General features: G+C 37.8%; 1 protein-coding gene and 1 pseudogene across 1 annotated transcript in view; both read right to left on the minus strand.

Annotated features, from left to right (window-relative positions):
* The window catches only part of FREM2 (FRAS1 related extracellular matrix 2), a 196,017-nt gene that overhangs the window by 88,138 nt on the left and 90,576 nt on the right, over positions 1-17,303 (minus strand). Inside the window, exons 5-6 of the mRNA XM_010360807.2 lie at positions 9,699-9,824; positions 8,092-8,343 (exon numbers count right to left, since the gene is read on the minus strand). Of these exons, the coding sequence (XP_010359109.2) occupies positions 8,092-8,343; positions 9,699-9,824 (378 nt within the window). The remainder of the gene's footprint in view (positions 1-8,091; positions 8,344-9,698; positions 9,825-17,303) is intronic.
* On the minus strand, positions 13,695-13,859 carry LOC115894631 (annotated as a pseudogene).

Consider the following 17,303-nt stretch of genomic DNA (forward strand, 5'->3'; position numbering starts at 1 on the left):
TAAATACTAATAAGTACACACATATAATAAGGTTTAATTTATAAATTTGGCACAGTAAGAGATTAACAACAATTAATAATAAATAACATAGAATAATTATAACAACATATTAAAATAAAAGTTATGGAAATGTGGTCTCTCTCTCAAAATATCTTATTGTTCTCTACTGCAGGTAACTAATAGCATGACAAGGAGGGGACAACTGTATACACTCCAGAGACATTTTGATTCATGGAAAAATTGAAGGGAGTTTTTTAAATATATTTTTTGAGACCGAGTCTTGGTCTGTCGCCCAGGCTGGAGTATGGTGGCGTGATCTCAGCTCACTGCAACCTCTGCCTCCCAGGTTCAAGCAATTCTCCTGCCTCAGCCTCCTGAGTAGCTGGGATTACAGGCACCCGTCACCACACCTGGCTAAGTTTTTTGCATTTTTAGTAGAGACGCAGTTTCACCATGTTGGACAGGCTGGTCTCAAACTCCTGACCTCCAGTGATCTGTCTGCCTCGGCCTCCCAAAGTACTGGGATTACAGGTTTGAGTCACTGTGTCTGGCCTGAAGGGACATTTTTGTTTTCATGGTTCTCTGTATCATTTGTGTTAAGTATATGGTAGATGTAGTGATTTCCAATGACAAACAATAAGGACTTCCCATTAAATGACAAAAAATAGGTTTTGCTACAGTATGGTAAAAAGTAGATGAAGACATGAGGGAAGAAAGATACTACTGGCAAAGTGCACTCACTCTTTACTTGAAGATACTTTCTGGCATTGAAAGTCAAGGAAGTGGTAAGATAGAAGCCAAATGAAATAAATATGATGCTTTTAGCTTTCTGTGCTTGATGTGGCTTGGCTCTGTGTCCCCACCCAAATCTCACCTTGAATTGTACTAATCCCCATGTGACAAGGGCAGGACCAGGTGGAGCCAATTGAATCATGGGGGCAGTTCCCCTGTACTGTTCTTGTGAGAGTGAGTGAGTTCTCAGGAGACCTGATAGTTTTATAAGGGATTTCCCCCTTCGCTTGGCTCTCACCCTCTCCTGCTGCCCTGGGAGGAGCTGCCTTCTGCCATGATTGTAAGTTTCCTGAGGCCTCCCCAGCCATATGGAACTGTGAGTCAATTAAACGTCTTTTCTTTATAAATTACCCAGTTTCAGGTATTTCTTCACAGCAGTGTGAGAGCTGACTAATACAATGCTTTTTGTACTTTTGCATTTATTCTTCATACAGGCACTTTTAGGGATGGTGGCCAAGGTAAGAAAGGGGTGAATAATCAAGATACATGAGAGGTTTTTAAGAAGCAAATTCACATGTGGAAACTGAGTTCCTTGATCTCTCACTTGACCCAATCCTGGCCTAGACTCTTTTCACCTTAGACACCAAAATAGCATATTGACGAAGACAGAGTTGTTCAGATGCTTTCTATTAAAACATAGATTTTTAAATGTGTTGTTGAAGAAGTACTGAATCTATTTTATTCACTGGTTCCAAATTAAATGTGTTGCCTTTCCCCCTTCATTTAATCTCAGTCACTAGCAATCCTTGATGATATATGAGAAGAAAACTCTTTCAGTCATCACCCAGTTTCTCCTGCTTTGCCAAGTGCTCTTGTCCTTTTCACATGGGAGCTTGGTTTACAATGGTAATTTTCTGTGCCCCCTGACACCTTAATGATAAGATTTCATCTATATGAATGATGCATTGTGGGAAACAATACAATGGGATTAATTAAAATAAGACTTCAAATAATCTATTTTGGGCTTGACTTGGATATGTTTCAGTACAATAAAAGAAAAATGGGATTTCCATAATAATTAAATCATTTTGCCAAAAAGGTGATGTCTAGAAATTAAAGTTTTTAAGAGCAACTTATCTCACAAAATATTAGCTTGGTGCAAAAGTAATTGCTGTTTTTGCCATTACTTTCAATGTATTGAAATTATTTGTATTATTTGTGTTAAGTATATGGTAGATGTAGTGATTTCCAATGACATTGAAAGTAATGGCAAAAACAGCAATTACTTTTGTACCAACCTAATACAAAGTTTAGGTGCCCCATCTTTGACTCAGCCATGGTATTCCTGACATGAGAACTGATTGTGCAAATGGCAATCTAGTTTGGAAAAGAGTAGTCCATAAGCACCACTGCAGAAAACACTTCTGGACACGTTATTTTCACTCAATAAAAGCTTTTCTAGTGAATTACAACAGCAATATTTTGAAGGGCATACTTGAAAACCTTCCTCTCACAGACTCTACAAATATAATAGAAACTCTTTAAATGGAGGTTTTACAGTAAAGAAATAAATACTCTCACAAGACAGAATTCAAAAAAAAACCCCAGAGTACTAGTGAAATGAACTAATACTGAGTGGGTTACATTTGATCGCCCATCCAGGGACAGGTGATATAAAGTGGAAATTTGAAACTGAAACCCCAAGAATAAAGTCTGGATACCAGAGGACGTGTGTGAGTTAGAATAAAACTCCGTCCTCTTATGGAGCTTGCTATTTCTGCCTAAATTATGAATGGGGAAAAATGTCTCAATAGGCCTCTCTAATATACAGATTGGGGGTCCTAATTCACATTATTTGGCATTGGAACTCCTCAAATTAAAAAAAAAATTATATAGAAATTGACCCTAGCAAATATAAAAGCAAAACTGCTCTCAGGGTTTAATCCCTGAACTAGGATTGTATAGACTTTCCGCATATAAAGTCCCATTGAAAGTCAATTTATAAGACAAAATTATGATATGCAAGGAAATGATATACCATAAGCAAGAAGCAGTTGAAGCAAAAAACGTAAGATCTGGACCTTAGATCTTCAGTAATAAAACTGTGCAACAAAGATTATAAAATAAATATCTAAATTATTAAATATGTAAAAAAGAAAGTACATGAAGAAAAAAATAAAGCATGATAGAAAGTCAAAGATAAATATATGGAAAAACTCCACACAGATCTTCTCAAAATGCAAGTATAGTTATCAAAATAAATCTCAGTGGATGAGTTAAGTAGCAAATAGATATAGAGAGAATTAGCCAACTAGAAGATAAGTCTGAGGGAAGAACAGAAACTAATAAAATAGGAAATAAAAAGAATAGAAGTTTCCAAAAGAAAAGTCAGAACCAAACATAGCTTTAAAAAAAATCGTATAAAATATACAAACTTCTGGAAAGATAAATTGAAAGAGAAAAGGAAAAGAGAGAGAGAGAGGATAGAAGAACATTATTAGTAATAAAATGGAGACATAAATGGACATGCAATAGAGACCTTTAAGAATTTTATGATAATTATAATAAATTTACACTATTATTTTGAAAATATAGATAATACATACAACTTTCTTAGGAAAAAATACAGTAATAAAACTTAAGAAGAAATAACCATTTAAGAAAGCCAAACAATGGGCCAAAATCTAGCTACATATATACAGGTAGATTTATAATTTTACCAAACCTACAAAATTAAATTATCTCAATCTTATTTGAAGTTTACAGATTAAAGAAACAAGGAAGATAGTACCTCAACTCAATTAATGAAGCCATTATAAACTTGATTCTATAAACAAACAGATTTAAAGCCCCATATACATGCAAAGATACTAAAATGAAATACGCTTTTTTTTTTTTTTTTTTTTAGACGGAGTCTCTATGGCCCAGGCTGGAGTGCAGTGGCGCTATCTCAGCTCACTGCAAGCTCCGCCTCCCGGGTTCACGCCATTCTCCTGCCTCAACCTCCCCAGTAGCTGGGACTACAGGCGCCGGCCACCGCGCCCGGCTAATTTTTTTGTATTTTTTAGTAGAGACAGGGTTTCACTGTGGTCTCGATCTCCTGACCTCGTGATCTGCCTGACTTGGCCTCCCAAAGTGCTGGGATTACAGGCGTGAGCCACCGCGCCCGGCCCTAAAATGAAATATTCTTAAATTTAATCCAGCAATTTATAAAATTATGTCATGAACAAGTAAGTTTCTTCAAGCATATATGGGTGGTTTAACACTAGTAAATCTAAAAATGCAATTAGTTACACTAACGGATTGAAAGGAAAGATTATGTAATACATTCAATAAATGCAGAAATTTTTATGTTTAATACTTACTCCTGATAAAATCTCTTCTCAAACTAAATGTTTTCTTAACCTGATAAAATGTTACTAGAATCTTATAGTATACATTATTTTAAATGGGGGACGATTATAAGATTTTCCTTTTCAATGATAAAAAGACAAAAATGCCTGCTCTACTACTTCCATCCGACATTATACTAATGGGCACAATATGACAAAATAAATATGAAAAATGATGTTAAGAATTGTGAAAGAAAAGACAAACTGTGATGAGTGAATGAAAAGAAATGATTGAGCTCTAAGTGCAGGGCAGGACCTAGGGACTGTAAGTCAATATTGTCAATTCTATAAAGGGTTGACATTCGGTATCGTAGCTATTTCTTAAGTAACAGAAGATCTTCTGAGAGTATTTTTCACTAAAGTGCTATAAATCATCATTTAGTCAGTAAGGTAGTCTCTGAAACACTCAACCAACAGGATTCTGTGGGGACGCAACAGTGGATAAGGTACAGTATTAATAGATAAACCACCCCAAACTTATGTCTTACTAAATTTCTTATTGAATGGAATATTAAACTGGATAACTGCAACTTTAATCTCAGAGTGAAGATTAAGCCTCGAGGTGAGCTTGTGCCATCTGCTATGTTAAGCAGTCCAAGGAATAATTCCTTCTGGTAGGTCATAATGATCTCACTGAAAGCTTCTGAAGACTTGAAAATATAGCCCTCAAAGAGCTGTAAACTGGGTTTATTTTGCTAGTGTTATTTCAAGTAACTGTAAAGAAAGAAAATAACCCTCTAAATGAGTGCCAGGATATGAAAGATGTGGTTTATCCACAGTAGAGGCCCTAATGGGCTTGTCTCATCTCCTCTTTTCAGTACTGTTCTTTTCTTTCTTCTTTAGATATGATGTGCCTTCATTTTCTCTCTTAATTTCTTGGTTTGTCCTGTTCTTACTCCTCAGTCTGTCTTTGATTTGCTCTCATGAGACCTACCCTCCCTGTGTGCCATCTCCTTTGTTCCTCCTCTTTTCTTTCTCCTTTTCCTTATCCTGTGACTAGAATAACCGTCGCATTTTTAAGAAAATAATTGCAATATTTGTTGAATAACATTACTAAATATTGCTCTTAATTAGGAAATAAGTTTAATCTTTCTAGACTTCTTAATCATTACACTACCAGAAGAGATTAAACCACACTTACTTATTTTTTTCTTTTTAGTGCATTATTGGCTTTTGATTGGGGAAAGTGGAAGGTGCCTGTCTTCCTGATGATGGTAAAGTTTGCTGTCAACACTTTTGGGTTTCGTGCTGAGAAAAGGTGTGGTAGGAGGTTAGGAAAGGTTAAACTGGTGGCAATGGAAACCAAGGTATGGGTAGGATGAGATAGAGGCTGTGAGAAGTTTATTATAATCTACATCTGAGATGAAAAGGGTCTGTCTAAACTATAGTAGTGATGTTAGAAGTGGAAGGTAAATGACAGATGGGAGAAAGCAGAGCAGTATGCACAGGACTTTTGATTTACTGAACAGTGGTTGAGTGAATGAAGAAGGAGTGGCAATAATCACCAAAAGCATTCCTGACAAACCGCTGGTCTAACGTCTGCATGGTACTCAGTACCCTCAAAATCAAAGTCCATGGCACCCAGATTTACCAGCCCTGTGTTCTGGGGTAAATAATTTTCTGGGCTTTTGCTACCCCACTTATAATGCCACTTGCCCTGTCTACATTAGTGAATTGTGAAGCTCTGATAAGACACTGACAACAGTAAGATGTTCTATGAATATTATACGATGGGATCGTACCAATGGTTCCTCAACTTCATTACCACTAGAGACACATTTTAAAGGCTGAGTGATAGCATGGAAAGGTCGTGATTTGGGGGCCATGATACTGGCTTTGCTGTGTACTAGCTTCATAAGTTCAAGTTAATCAGCAAGTCTCTCTAAGTCTCAGTCTTGGCATCTGTAAAATAGGGATAATGGTATCATCCTTCATTTTGCAGATTTAGAGATACATTTGTGAAAATGCCTGGCACTTAATAAATAAGTGGTTTTTTTCCTGTACTTTCATTTTTTTTCTGCATGTGCATCCCATATCAATCCATACAGGAAAGATTTCTTTTTTTTTTTTTGCCAACAAAACAAACTGAACTAACGTAAACATGAATTACGTCTTATATTTTTAAATTAGACCTACCTCTTTCTACCTGTAACAATTGACAGATTATCTAAAGAGCAGATAGGCATTTAGCATGGACTATTAGATTTTTTGGACTATATTCAAAATATTGGCTCTTTCTTCAAAATAAAATAAAATTTCTGTACTTTAAATACAGAATAGAACTTTTTATTACACTGATAAATTAAGGCAGCAGTTAAAAATATTAGAGCAGCTTATACTTATAGTGTATTATATACATTTAAGGTAGAATCAAGCCTTTCAATACCTCTTGATAAAAGAATTCCTAATTTTTGGTGTTTTCAAACATTTTCAGTAAAAACACAGATGTTGTTATATATTTTACAGAATTGTTAGGATGATAAAGTACAATGATATACAAAGGTAGCAGAAGCTGGGAAGGGAGGAGAGATTGGGGGGTCAGGGAGGAGATTAGGTAAAGGACACAAAATTACAGCTAGATAAGAGGAACAAGTTCTGGTTTTCTATACCACTGTAGGATGACTCTAGTTAACAATAATACATTATATAGCTTCAACTAGCTACAAGGATATTGAAAGTTCCCAACACAAAGAAATGATACTTGTTTAACATGATGGACATGCTAATTATGCTGATCTGATCTATTTTATATGTCTAAACATCATTACGTACCCCATGAATATACATAATTATTTGTCAATGTAAAAACCAAAATAAAATAAACCAAAAACAATTTAAAAACCAAAATAAGATAAACCAAACAGAAATGGCAGAAACTAGAAGAAATTTTAACAACATACAGTAAAAAGTATAATATCTATTATTCTCACAGCTACTATAAATCAGTAAGAAAATCAATTTGTATAAAGACAATGCAAAGAAATACGAAGATCCAATAAACCTATGCAAAGGTCTTTTTAAAAAAAATATACAGAGGAGCCAGTACCCGTGCCTGGCACAGAGTATAGGCTCATAAGACACATTACCATGTTCACTTCTCACATGCTTTGCCATTTAACTATCAAAGACCTTTCCTAGTAGATTATTTTCAACTTCCTGAGTTTGGTCTTTTGATTGTCCTCCAGCTTCTTTCCAAACTGAAAGAATCATCCCCCGTGTCTTCCTCTTTCTTCTACCAGGAGGAAATTTCAAGGGAGAAAGAAAATCAGCCCAGGGTTAGGGAGTCCCATCTCTCAGTTTACTGCTCTCTGTTTTACTTACAACACTACTCACAATCTTTCCTTTTGCTCTCTCTATCCACACAAAAAAGTACAAACTGTTTCTTGAACTGGGGAGATTAAGATCCTTTTGCTCCCTTCTCTATTTCTACTTCACGACAATTTAGTTTCTCTGGGGAAGAATGATCTAGCATATTCCCTCCCTCCAATTTGGGGCAGAGTAGCTTGTTGGATTTAATTTTCCATATGTTTACTAGTTATTCATTTAACAGCCTTGTCTGACAGGTTTCTTTGAGAAAACGGTTTCAAACACTGAGATTAAAGTTACAAAATATAAGCTTTTAAAAGCAAAACAAAACAAAAAACCAAGAAGGAAATAAATTAGATTTCAATTCTTCATCATGAAATGTCAAAAGTTTAATCACCTGATGGTAAAAGGCATGGTGAAAGAAACTGCACAGGGGAAGAAAAACACACATAGTTGTGACTTTTTCCCTTTAGAAACATTAAATCAAGGAAGACAAACCGACAGACGCAGCCAACTTTGAAACCTAATCCGATGAAAAAACCAAACATAAAATAAATGTGTATATTATCATTGTTTTAAATTCCCATTTTTTCTGTCTAGAAAGTTGTTCCTCATGTTGATCTTCCCGGCAAGAAGAATTTTCAAGTAATTTAGTACTCACCATCATCTTTGTCAGGAACGATTGTAACCTGAGCCCCTGGGAACTCTGATCCGATTCTTCCCCCCATGGGCATACTCAGAAGGACATGGAAGGTTTCCTCCTCCTCGTACAAGGAGTCATCAATTATGACTATCCGACACAGTTTCTCTCGTTCATCTTTGTCAAAGTGGACAACACTGGTATGGTCCTCAGGCCTGGATATGTAATCAGAGTAAGACAACACGGAAGTCGGCACAGTTCCAGTTGCTGTTCCTGGAAGCAGAGAGAATTCAAAAGATTTTTATGCAGAACATAAGACAAAGATATTTCCAGACACAATTATTTTCATACACAGCATTTTAATGGTCAGTTGTAGACATGAACACCCCTAGAATTGCAATAGTAACTACATACTGTTCTAGTATCATGAGTTAACTTGAGAGTGACCTCAAACCTATACACCTATAAGGAATATTACATTTCAAGTGTTCTCTCCTGTCTTTCCTGTCAATGGTCTTAGATCATCACAGTGTTACAAATTAATAGCCCCCACTATTCAAACGCTTACTATGCACAGGCAAAGTGCCAAGTGCTTCACATACTTGTCTTCTTAATCCTCTCAACCACTCTACCCGGCTTTACACATTTGGTAACTGAGGTTTTCAGAAGTTGAACCACTTGGTCTGGGACCCAGAGTCCAAGGCTGGTCCTGAAGTTGACTTTTTTTTTTTTTTGAGACGGAGTTTCGCTCTGTTGCTCAGGCTGGAATGCAATGGCGTGATCTTCGCTCACTGCAACCTCCACCTCCCAGGTTCAAGCAATTCTTCTTCCTTAGCCTCCTGAGTAGTTGGGATTACAGGCGCATGCGCGCCACCATGCCCAGTTAATTTTTGTATTTTTAGTAGAGGCGGGGTTTCACCATGTCGATCAGACTGGTTGTGAACTCCAGACCTTGTGGCCCACCTGACTCGGCCTCCCAAAGTGCTGGGATTACAGGCATGAGCCACCGAGCCCGGACTCTGAAGTCGGCTTTTAATCACTCTTCTGTACTGCCTTTCAAATCACATATCCATGAATGAAAATTTTAGCAAAGGTCTACTCTGATATCAGTATATATAACCATTGGTTTTGTATTTTTAGAAAATCTGCTTATTTTCTAGAAAGGTGTTTAGTATATTAGTGAATATTATGTATTAATTTTAATTTTGTATTATATAAAATCACCTTCCATAGGATATTTGCTCATGAGCTAAACAAACATTTTGATATTTCTTTGAAATGAGTTTCAAACTGGTTTTAAATTAGTTTCTTTTCCTTGGGCATGCATCATTTTGCCTCTTCTTTTTTTTTTAATAGTAACCCATTTCTACTTGAGCAGGCTTGGGTGGGCTTTAGTTTCTTATAATCCAAAAAGCCTTGAGTATTGCAGTAAGTGACCAAATGAAATCAGAAAGAGGACTCCTCAAAGGAGAAATCCTGAAGAAAGACTTCTAAATAAATCCTTTTCTGTATCTATGGAAAATTAATAAAGTATACCCTTCATGGCAAAATGTTATGGTTCCAATATGTCAAAAAGGCTTATTTATATCTTTTGGGAGTTATCTTAGTTTTTTGGCAAATCGAGCTACCTTGTTGGGTATAACAGACCACCATTAACTCCTGGCTCACATCTCCACTCCTCCGGATGGGAATGAACAGCTCACCAACATCTTCTTCAATGGAGTATTTGGACTGGGGAATAAATACAGTTGATTCTAAAGAGAAAACACAATTGCAGGCATTATTTTTGTCTGAGCTTCTTACCTCTGAAACAACCATACAGAATTAAAATTTCTCTAATGATTGATTTTTCCCCCCTTGAATATTCTTTAGAATAACATAGTGAGAGGAAAGGGAGGAAGGAGAGGAGAAAAGAAGTGGGTATAAAGGGTATAGGATCTGGGCCAGTGAATTCTGAAATCTAAAAACAAAACCCAACATGGCTTTTATCGCCAGTCATTGCTTTCTTCTAAATTAATAAGTCATGCTGACACAGTTTTTATCTAACTTTGTTCTCTTGGCACACATTAACAGCTTCCAGTGGAGTACAATTTGACAGTTAGAAATGACCTCAAACATCATCTTATCCCATCTCCCACTTTGCAGATGAGGAAACTGAGGTTCATGCAGTTGAACTTATTTGCCAATAGCTAGCGAAGTCAGGATTAGAGCTCAGATCTTGAAATGTCTGTTCTCTTGTTCTTTTCATCCACAGTGTGTTCTTTTTGAACAATTCATGATTAAAATTACAATAATGCATTGTTCAACATTTTAAAAAACAGCTGTTCCCTTAGAATTGATAAATCCGTTTATCAGCTATAAGGAATATTTCTGTGGCTCCCTTTTACTCCTGGCAGAATAACATATACAACATTACCATTTATTCTTTTTTTAACACAGTCAAAGGGCATGCTAAATAATAAAAATGGCATGATTAATTTGTTTTAAAAAATGCAGTTATCATGTAAAATAATAACAACCATTTAGTGCAATGGTTTGATGCTGTAAACCCCAAACAGATGCTCTGGCATTTGACTGGGAATCCGTATCACTGAGAGTCTCACACCCACACAGAAAACACTTCATGATTATTTTTAAAACAGTTAACTTTATGACTTTTAATGATTATGAAAGATTGCTGGAACAGTAGATACAGCCTTGGAGTTCCATGCTCTACCCTGCTTCACCCTGTGCTGTGCCCCAGGAGCTGACAAATGAGAACCACACCTAATGTTTCCCTTACATTCTGGCTCCTGGTTGGGTCAGTCAATGCGGAATACAGGAAGGAACTTGGAGGGTAAAAGCAGAGTGGGCCAGGTATTTATTCCCTTGGTTTCCCTCAGGGTTTCCAGAGCTGGCTGCACATCCTCCACAAAAGGTTATAGTGCCTGTGGAGGGCCTAGCTTGTTCTCTGGGCTCGGCTAGCCTCTCCTGTCCTGTGCCTAGATGTAGTGATAGGGCTGCTCTCATTAGTCTCAAAGCACTTTACCATGCCTAGGTGTTAACGGATCTTTGCCCTCTCCTTTCTAAAAGAATCATGTGATTCAATTCTTTTTAAATTACTCACTTTGTGTGTGCCATTTGTTTTCTCCCGAGGTTGTGACTGATCTACTAATTTTTAAAATGCTCCCATTTTAAGAAATCTGTGAATATAAGATTTTGTAGCTAATTATTTATTTATCAAATATTGATTGAGTGACATTGACTTGTCAGACACTGTGCAGGGGATACAGAAGTAACAAAATCCTTGGCCTCATGGGGTTTTTATTATAGTTGAGGGGTGGGGAGGAGGAAGAAAATAGTATATTAGGGGCAACAAATTACATGAATAAAATAAAATATGCTGAGGGTGACAGGGAAGGCTATGGTTGGATATGGTGTGAGTAGAGGGGTCTAAGATACACAGGAAAGTCACCAAAAAAAAGTCTCTGGTAGAATTAGAATCTCATTGGAGCTGAGATTGGAAGGTAGTAATAAAATGTCCTATATGAACAACTTAAGATAATTCCAGGTAAATGGATGGACAAATGAAAAAGACCTCGGGGCAGGTTGTGCCAAGTGTGTACAAGGAACAGCCAGGAGGCCACTGTGCTTGAAGCAAATTGGGCAAGGAGGAGAGCCTAACATATAAGGCTAGAGAGGTAGTGAAGGGGTGGGTGGCGGGCAGGTCACATGAGCCCTTCGGGACTATTGGAAGATCTTTGGTTTTTACTCAGAGTAAGATATGGAAATAAACAAAGACCAGATGGGAAGAGAACAAGCAAATGCTGTTTATTCAGAGCTTGCTTCAGCAATGGAATCAGCCACTGTCACCTGTGTTTTGATAAAGACTCAAAGGCAGGCAGAGAAGCAGGAATGCCTAATAGTGGAAAAAAGGGAAGGCTTCAGGTGTGCCCTCATTGGAGGTTGTTGGCATGGGGAAGCTCTAATGGATTAAGTAGAAGTGGGGTATCCTATGGTTAGAGGTGCATATTTGGCTCTGTCTGGTTGTTCCAAAATTTGAAGTGGAGACAAAAATTAGGAAAGCCATCATCAGATCCTGACCACTGGGGACTGATTGCCAAAAAAGTTGTCTGGCTTTCCGGTTGCTGTAGGCTGTGCTGCAGAGTTGTATTTTAATGTGTGGTCTGGCATATGAGACTGAATGTGTCTCCCATATTCAGTCTCTCAATATGAAATCATAAGAAGGCTTTGGAGATGGGGGGAAGGGTTCCATAATCTGACATACTTTAAGAACATAAGCTGTGGCTGCTGTAAGATAAAGAGACACAAAGTCCAAGAGTTGAAGTAAAGAGCCTGATCCGGAGATTTTGCAACCATACAGGCAAGTGATCAGGGAAGCTTGGACCAGGCAGTGGCAGTGGGGGTGGAATGACAGGGCTGCATGACAGAATATAAAGGTTGAGCCATGTGAGTTTTCTGATGGACCAGGTGTGGTATGTGCAAGAAACAAGAATCAAGGATGACTCCAAGTTTTGTTATCTTAACCAACTGGAAAGATGAAATTGCTGTGTATAGAGGTGAGGAAGATGGTAGGAGAATCAGATTTAGAAGTGGAAATCCACAGTTCCACTTTGAACATATTAAAATTGAGGTTCTTTTTAAATATCCAAGCTGAGATGTCAAATTAGCCATTTGGGTATAGAATCACAGATGTCAGTGGAGAGGTCCGAATGGAAATCTAAACTGAACATGTTGATGGTATGTAGAGCCACGAGTCAGAATAAAATCACACAGGGGAGGATAACAGATAAATAAGAGAATGGATCTAGGGATTCACCATGGGGCACTCAGAAGTCAGGGAGATAAAGAAAACCGAGCGAATGAGGCTGAGAAAAAGTCCTAGCAATGAGGACAACCAGAGGAGTGTGGGCCCCGGAGGCTGGTTACAAAAAGCGTATCAAGGAAAGGGGAAGGATCAGTTGTTTCAAAAGCTGCTAACATGTCACATGAGTGAAGAACTGAGAGGGGATTTAGCAAATACATGTCACCATCAGATTTAGCAAATACATGTCACCAGAAGTTGGTTATTTTCACCAGAACTGTTCCAGTGAAGTAGAGGGTGAATAAAGCCTGAACAAGTAGGTTTAAGAGATGTGTGAGGACAGGAACAGGTGACACCAAGTATAGGCATTTATTTCAAGAAGTTTTGCTGGCCGGGCGCGGTGGCTCAAGCCTGTAATCCCAGCACTTTGGGAGGCCGAGACGGGCGAATCACGAGGTCAGGAGATCGAGACCATCCCGGCTAACACGGTGAAACCCCGTCTCTACTAAAAAATACAAAAAACTAGCCGGGCGAGGTGGCGGGCGCCTGTAGTCCCAGCTACTCAGGAGGCTGAGGCAGGAGAATGGCATAAACTCGGGAGGCAGAGCTTGCAGTGAGCTGAGATCCAGCCACTGCACTCCAGCTCTGGGCGACAGAGCGAGACTCCGTCTCAAAAAAAAAAAAAAAAAAAGAAGTTTTGCTTTAAATGGAGACAAGTGACATGGAGAGAAATGTCTACGCTGGTTTTTACTTTTTATTTTTTTTACTCGTGTATCAGCAATCTTGGTAGCTAGGGGCATCCTCACCATCACTCAGACATCAAAAATATGAACGCTTCACAGATTTGCTCGTCATCCTTGCACAGGGGCCGTGCTAACTCCAATTTCAGTATGTGACCTGCCCAAATGAGTACTTGTTTGTTTGTTTTTTAATATTCTTTTTTTTTTTTAATTTTACTTTAAGTTCTGGGATACATGCGTAGAATGTATACGTTTGTTACACAGGTATACATGTGCCATGGTGGTTTGCTGCACCCATCAACCCGTCATTAGGTTTTAAGCCCTGCATGCATTAGGTATTTGTCCTAATGATTTCCCTCCCCTTGCCCCCCAGCCCCCAACAGGCCCCAGTGTGTGATGTTCCCCTCCCTGTGTCCATGTGTTCTCACTGTCCAACTCCCACTTATGAGTGAGAACGTGCAGTCTTTGGTTTTCTGTTCCTGTGTTAGTTTGCTGAGAATGCTGATTTATTTTTAAGATGAGGTTTAGTAAGAGCAAGAATTACACCTATTATTATGAACTAAGGTTTTTACCAAATACAAAATTTCAGTGTAGAAATTATCATAAGACTTGAGTACAAATAATATACCAAGTATCACTGAAAATTCCAGTCAAATATTCAATTAGTTTCAGTGAGTTTGTTTTCATTAACTTATGGAAATGTGCTCTAGTATCACCTAGATTTTGGCAGTCATCAGGTCATGGACTCCGTGGCATTAGTATGAAATATTACATAAAGTTTGATTTATTAGGGTTTTGTTAACTTTTATTTTTTTTTAAGTTTAGGGGTACAAGTGCAGGTTTGCTACATAGATAAATGTGTGCCATGATGCCTTGCTGGACAGATGTTAAGCCTAGTACCCATTGGTTATTTTTCCTGATCTTCTCCCTCTGCCCACCCTCCACCCTCTGAAAGGCCCAGCGTATGTTGTTTCCTGATATGTGTCCATCTATTCTCATCCTTTAGGGTTTGTTATGGGCTGAATGTTTGTGTTCGTCCTGTATTATATGTTGAAGCCCTAATCCCCAAGGCAGTGGTATTAGGAGATGCAGCCTTTGGGAGGTACTTTGGTGAGGTCATGAGGGTGGGGCCTTCAGGATGGGATTAGTGTCCTTATAAGAAGAGGAAGACAGAGGTATTTTTCTCTCCATGAGTATGCACCAAGGAAACGTCTTATGAAGACTCAGAGAGAAGGTAGCCATTTCCAAGCCAGAAAGAGGCCCCTCACCAGGAAGCAAATCTACTGGCACCTCGGTCTTGGATTCTCCAGCCTCCATAACTGTGAGAAAGAAATGTCTGTGGTTTAAGCCACCCCAGTCTGTGGCATTTTGTTACAGCAGCCTGAGCTGACTAACACAGCATTGATTATTCATAATATTCATTCTATACTTCTAACCTACACTGGCCAGGGTTTTCTTTTCAAATAAGTTATTCAGAAGTGGTCCATGTATGGGATTTTAATTTAATAAGCTTTTTAAAGATTTAAAGCTCAAGCACCTGAGTTTTGATTCTTCCTATACCTTATGACCCACGCAGGTTTGATGAAACAAGCCAGGACTTCTTGCCAGTGCCAGTAAGTTTGAATTAGGAATAAAAAAGAAAAGCGAGTGTCTGGGCTGTGCCCTTCGCTCTGGAATTCACTCCTACAGTCAATCTGACAGAGAGTAAATAGGCCCAGTATCAAGTTTAGGTCTTCTGTTGACCTAACTTCTAACAGAAATATGTAGGCTGTGGGAAAAACTGGAGAAGGGTCATCACAGAGACAAAGAAAGGCTTCCCTGATAGACTTTTCAGTTAACATTCCTTTCCAACTTCACATTATAAATACAATGGAAGTGTCTATGCAGACTGCTTTAAGTAAGCACAGCACTTTAAGTGCAAAATTCCTAAAAGTGGCATTTGTAGACTACCCTTCAAAATTATTAGTTAGTAGGCATAGAGTTCTTATTATTTGCTAAGCTCTATTCTAAACACTTCACATGACTGGCTAGTTTTATCCTTGCAACAACCTTTGAGGTAAGAATTATTATGACTCACTTTACCTCTGAGGCACACGGTGTTAAGTGAACAGTTGAAAGTTAGGTTGGTAGGTGGCGATGCTGAGGATTTCAACCCAGAAACTCCATGTCAGAGCCCGCCCAGGCTCATAACCACTACACACTACTGCCTAAGAGAAGACTGCGCAGGGTAGCTGGGAGTGGGAGCATCACTTACACCAGAGGAAAACAAAAGGTTAAATTGAGATGAAAAAGAGTGATACAAAGTATTGCTAAGGTAGAGAGATGGCCATTGCAGTAGAATCAGAAAAAAACGAAGTTAGAAATAAATATTTTGAGAATTCTTTTTTAAGATCCAGTATTTTCACAGAAATTATATATATATGATTATATACATACACAATTATAAAAGTATGCATAATTTTATAATATATGTCCAATATGCATATTAATAAATCTTCACAAGTATGAAAAAGTATATAATGTATATAGTATATTAGTATGTATACAGAGTATAATGTATGTATATCATAATATAAAAGTACACATGTCAAATCCCATTAACACACTGGACTGGAACTGCAGCTGTCTTTGCGAAGGTGTTCACTGAGAGACAAAGTATAAGGGCTACATTATAGAAATAGTCAACTCTCAAAGAAGAGAGATGACTGCAGGGTTGTCCTCTCAAATGTTAACAATGGCTACTCCCAAGGGGTAAGGTTGCAAATGACTTTTTGAAATTAAGGGAATAGACCTCTGTTGTTTTTTTTCTTTTTAGCAGTTTTAGATTCAGAGAGCAACAAATGGACAGTGCATATGGTTCCCATATATCCCTTCACTCCCTCTCATTTTCCACCATTATTAACATCTTGTATTTGTTTTTGACAATGAACATGTGTTACTTTTATACTTCCAGATCGATTTAATTACCCTTTATTTTGAAAGAAAGAGTAAAGTGGATGCATTCTTTATTAGTCCATGTGACTATACTGTAATGAGTACTGCAATTTGTAACTGCAGTTTTTATTTTTAGGTTTTGACTGTGCTACAGCATAGGCAAAACTGATTTCTGTTCTCAGACATAAAGTAGTTGTAGCTTCATTCGAAAGAGAATGTACATGTTGTCCCTTCTCTCAATTATATTCTACAGAGGATAAAAAAATAAACAGACTCTGCTAAATAATGATAGAACAAAGTATCTTCTAAAATCTGCTATAATAGAACAAGAAAGGAAAAGAAAATAGAGTACATGGATGAAGGCATTGATTGTTCCTTGCCTTTAAGAAATTTGTCACATTCAAAAACAACTCAGAAGATATTCCAGATTCCAGTGCATTTTCAGGCCACTATGGTGCCCTCAGACTGGCCAACAAGTGGCACTGAATACAGCAGAGTCTGTCATTGATATATTTGAACTTGGACAGCTTTCTTATATTTCTATAGTCTGTTTGTTTTACTCTAAAACAGACATAGTAATACAGACTAATTTTCACAGAAGCTTGAAAAAGAAATACATCAAAGTAATGTAAACATACCCAAACCACATGATAAGAAGTGCTATGAGTTCACATCAAGATATCATGAGGTCCAAAAGCTATCCTTTGGTACTATACAAATGTGTTGGTTAAAGTGAATCTTTGGGGTTGGGAGTG

This window comes from Rhinopithecus roxellana, chromosome 18 (genome assembly GCF_007565055.1).
Source record: "Rhinopithecus roxellana isolate Shanxi Qingling chromosome 18, ASM756505v1, whole genome shotgun sequence".
NCBI classification, from domain to species: Eukaryota; Metazoa; Chordata; class Mammalia; order Primates; family Cercopithecidae; genus Rhinopithecus; species Rhinopithecus roxellana.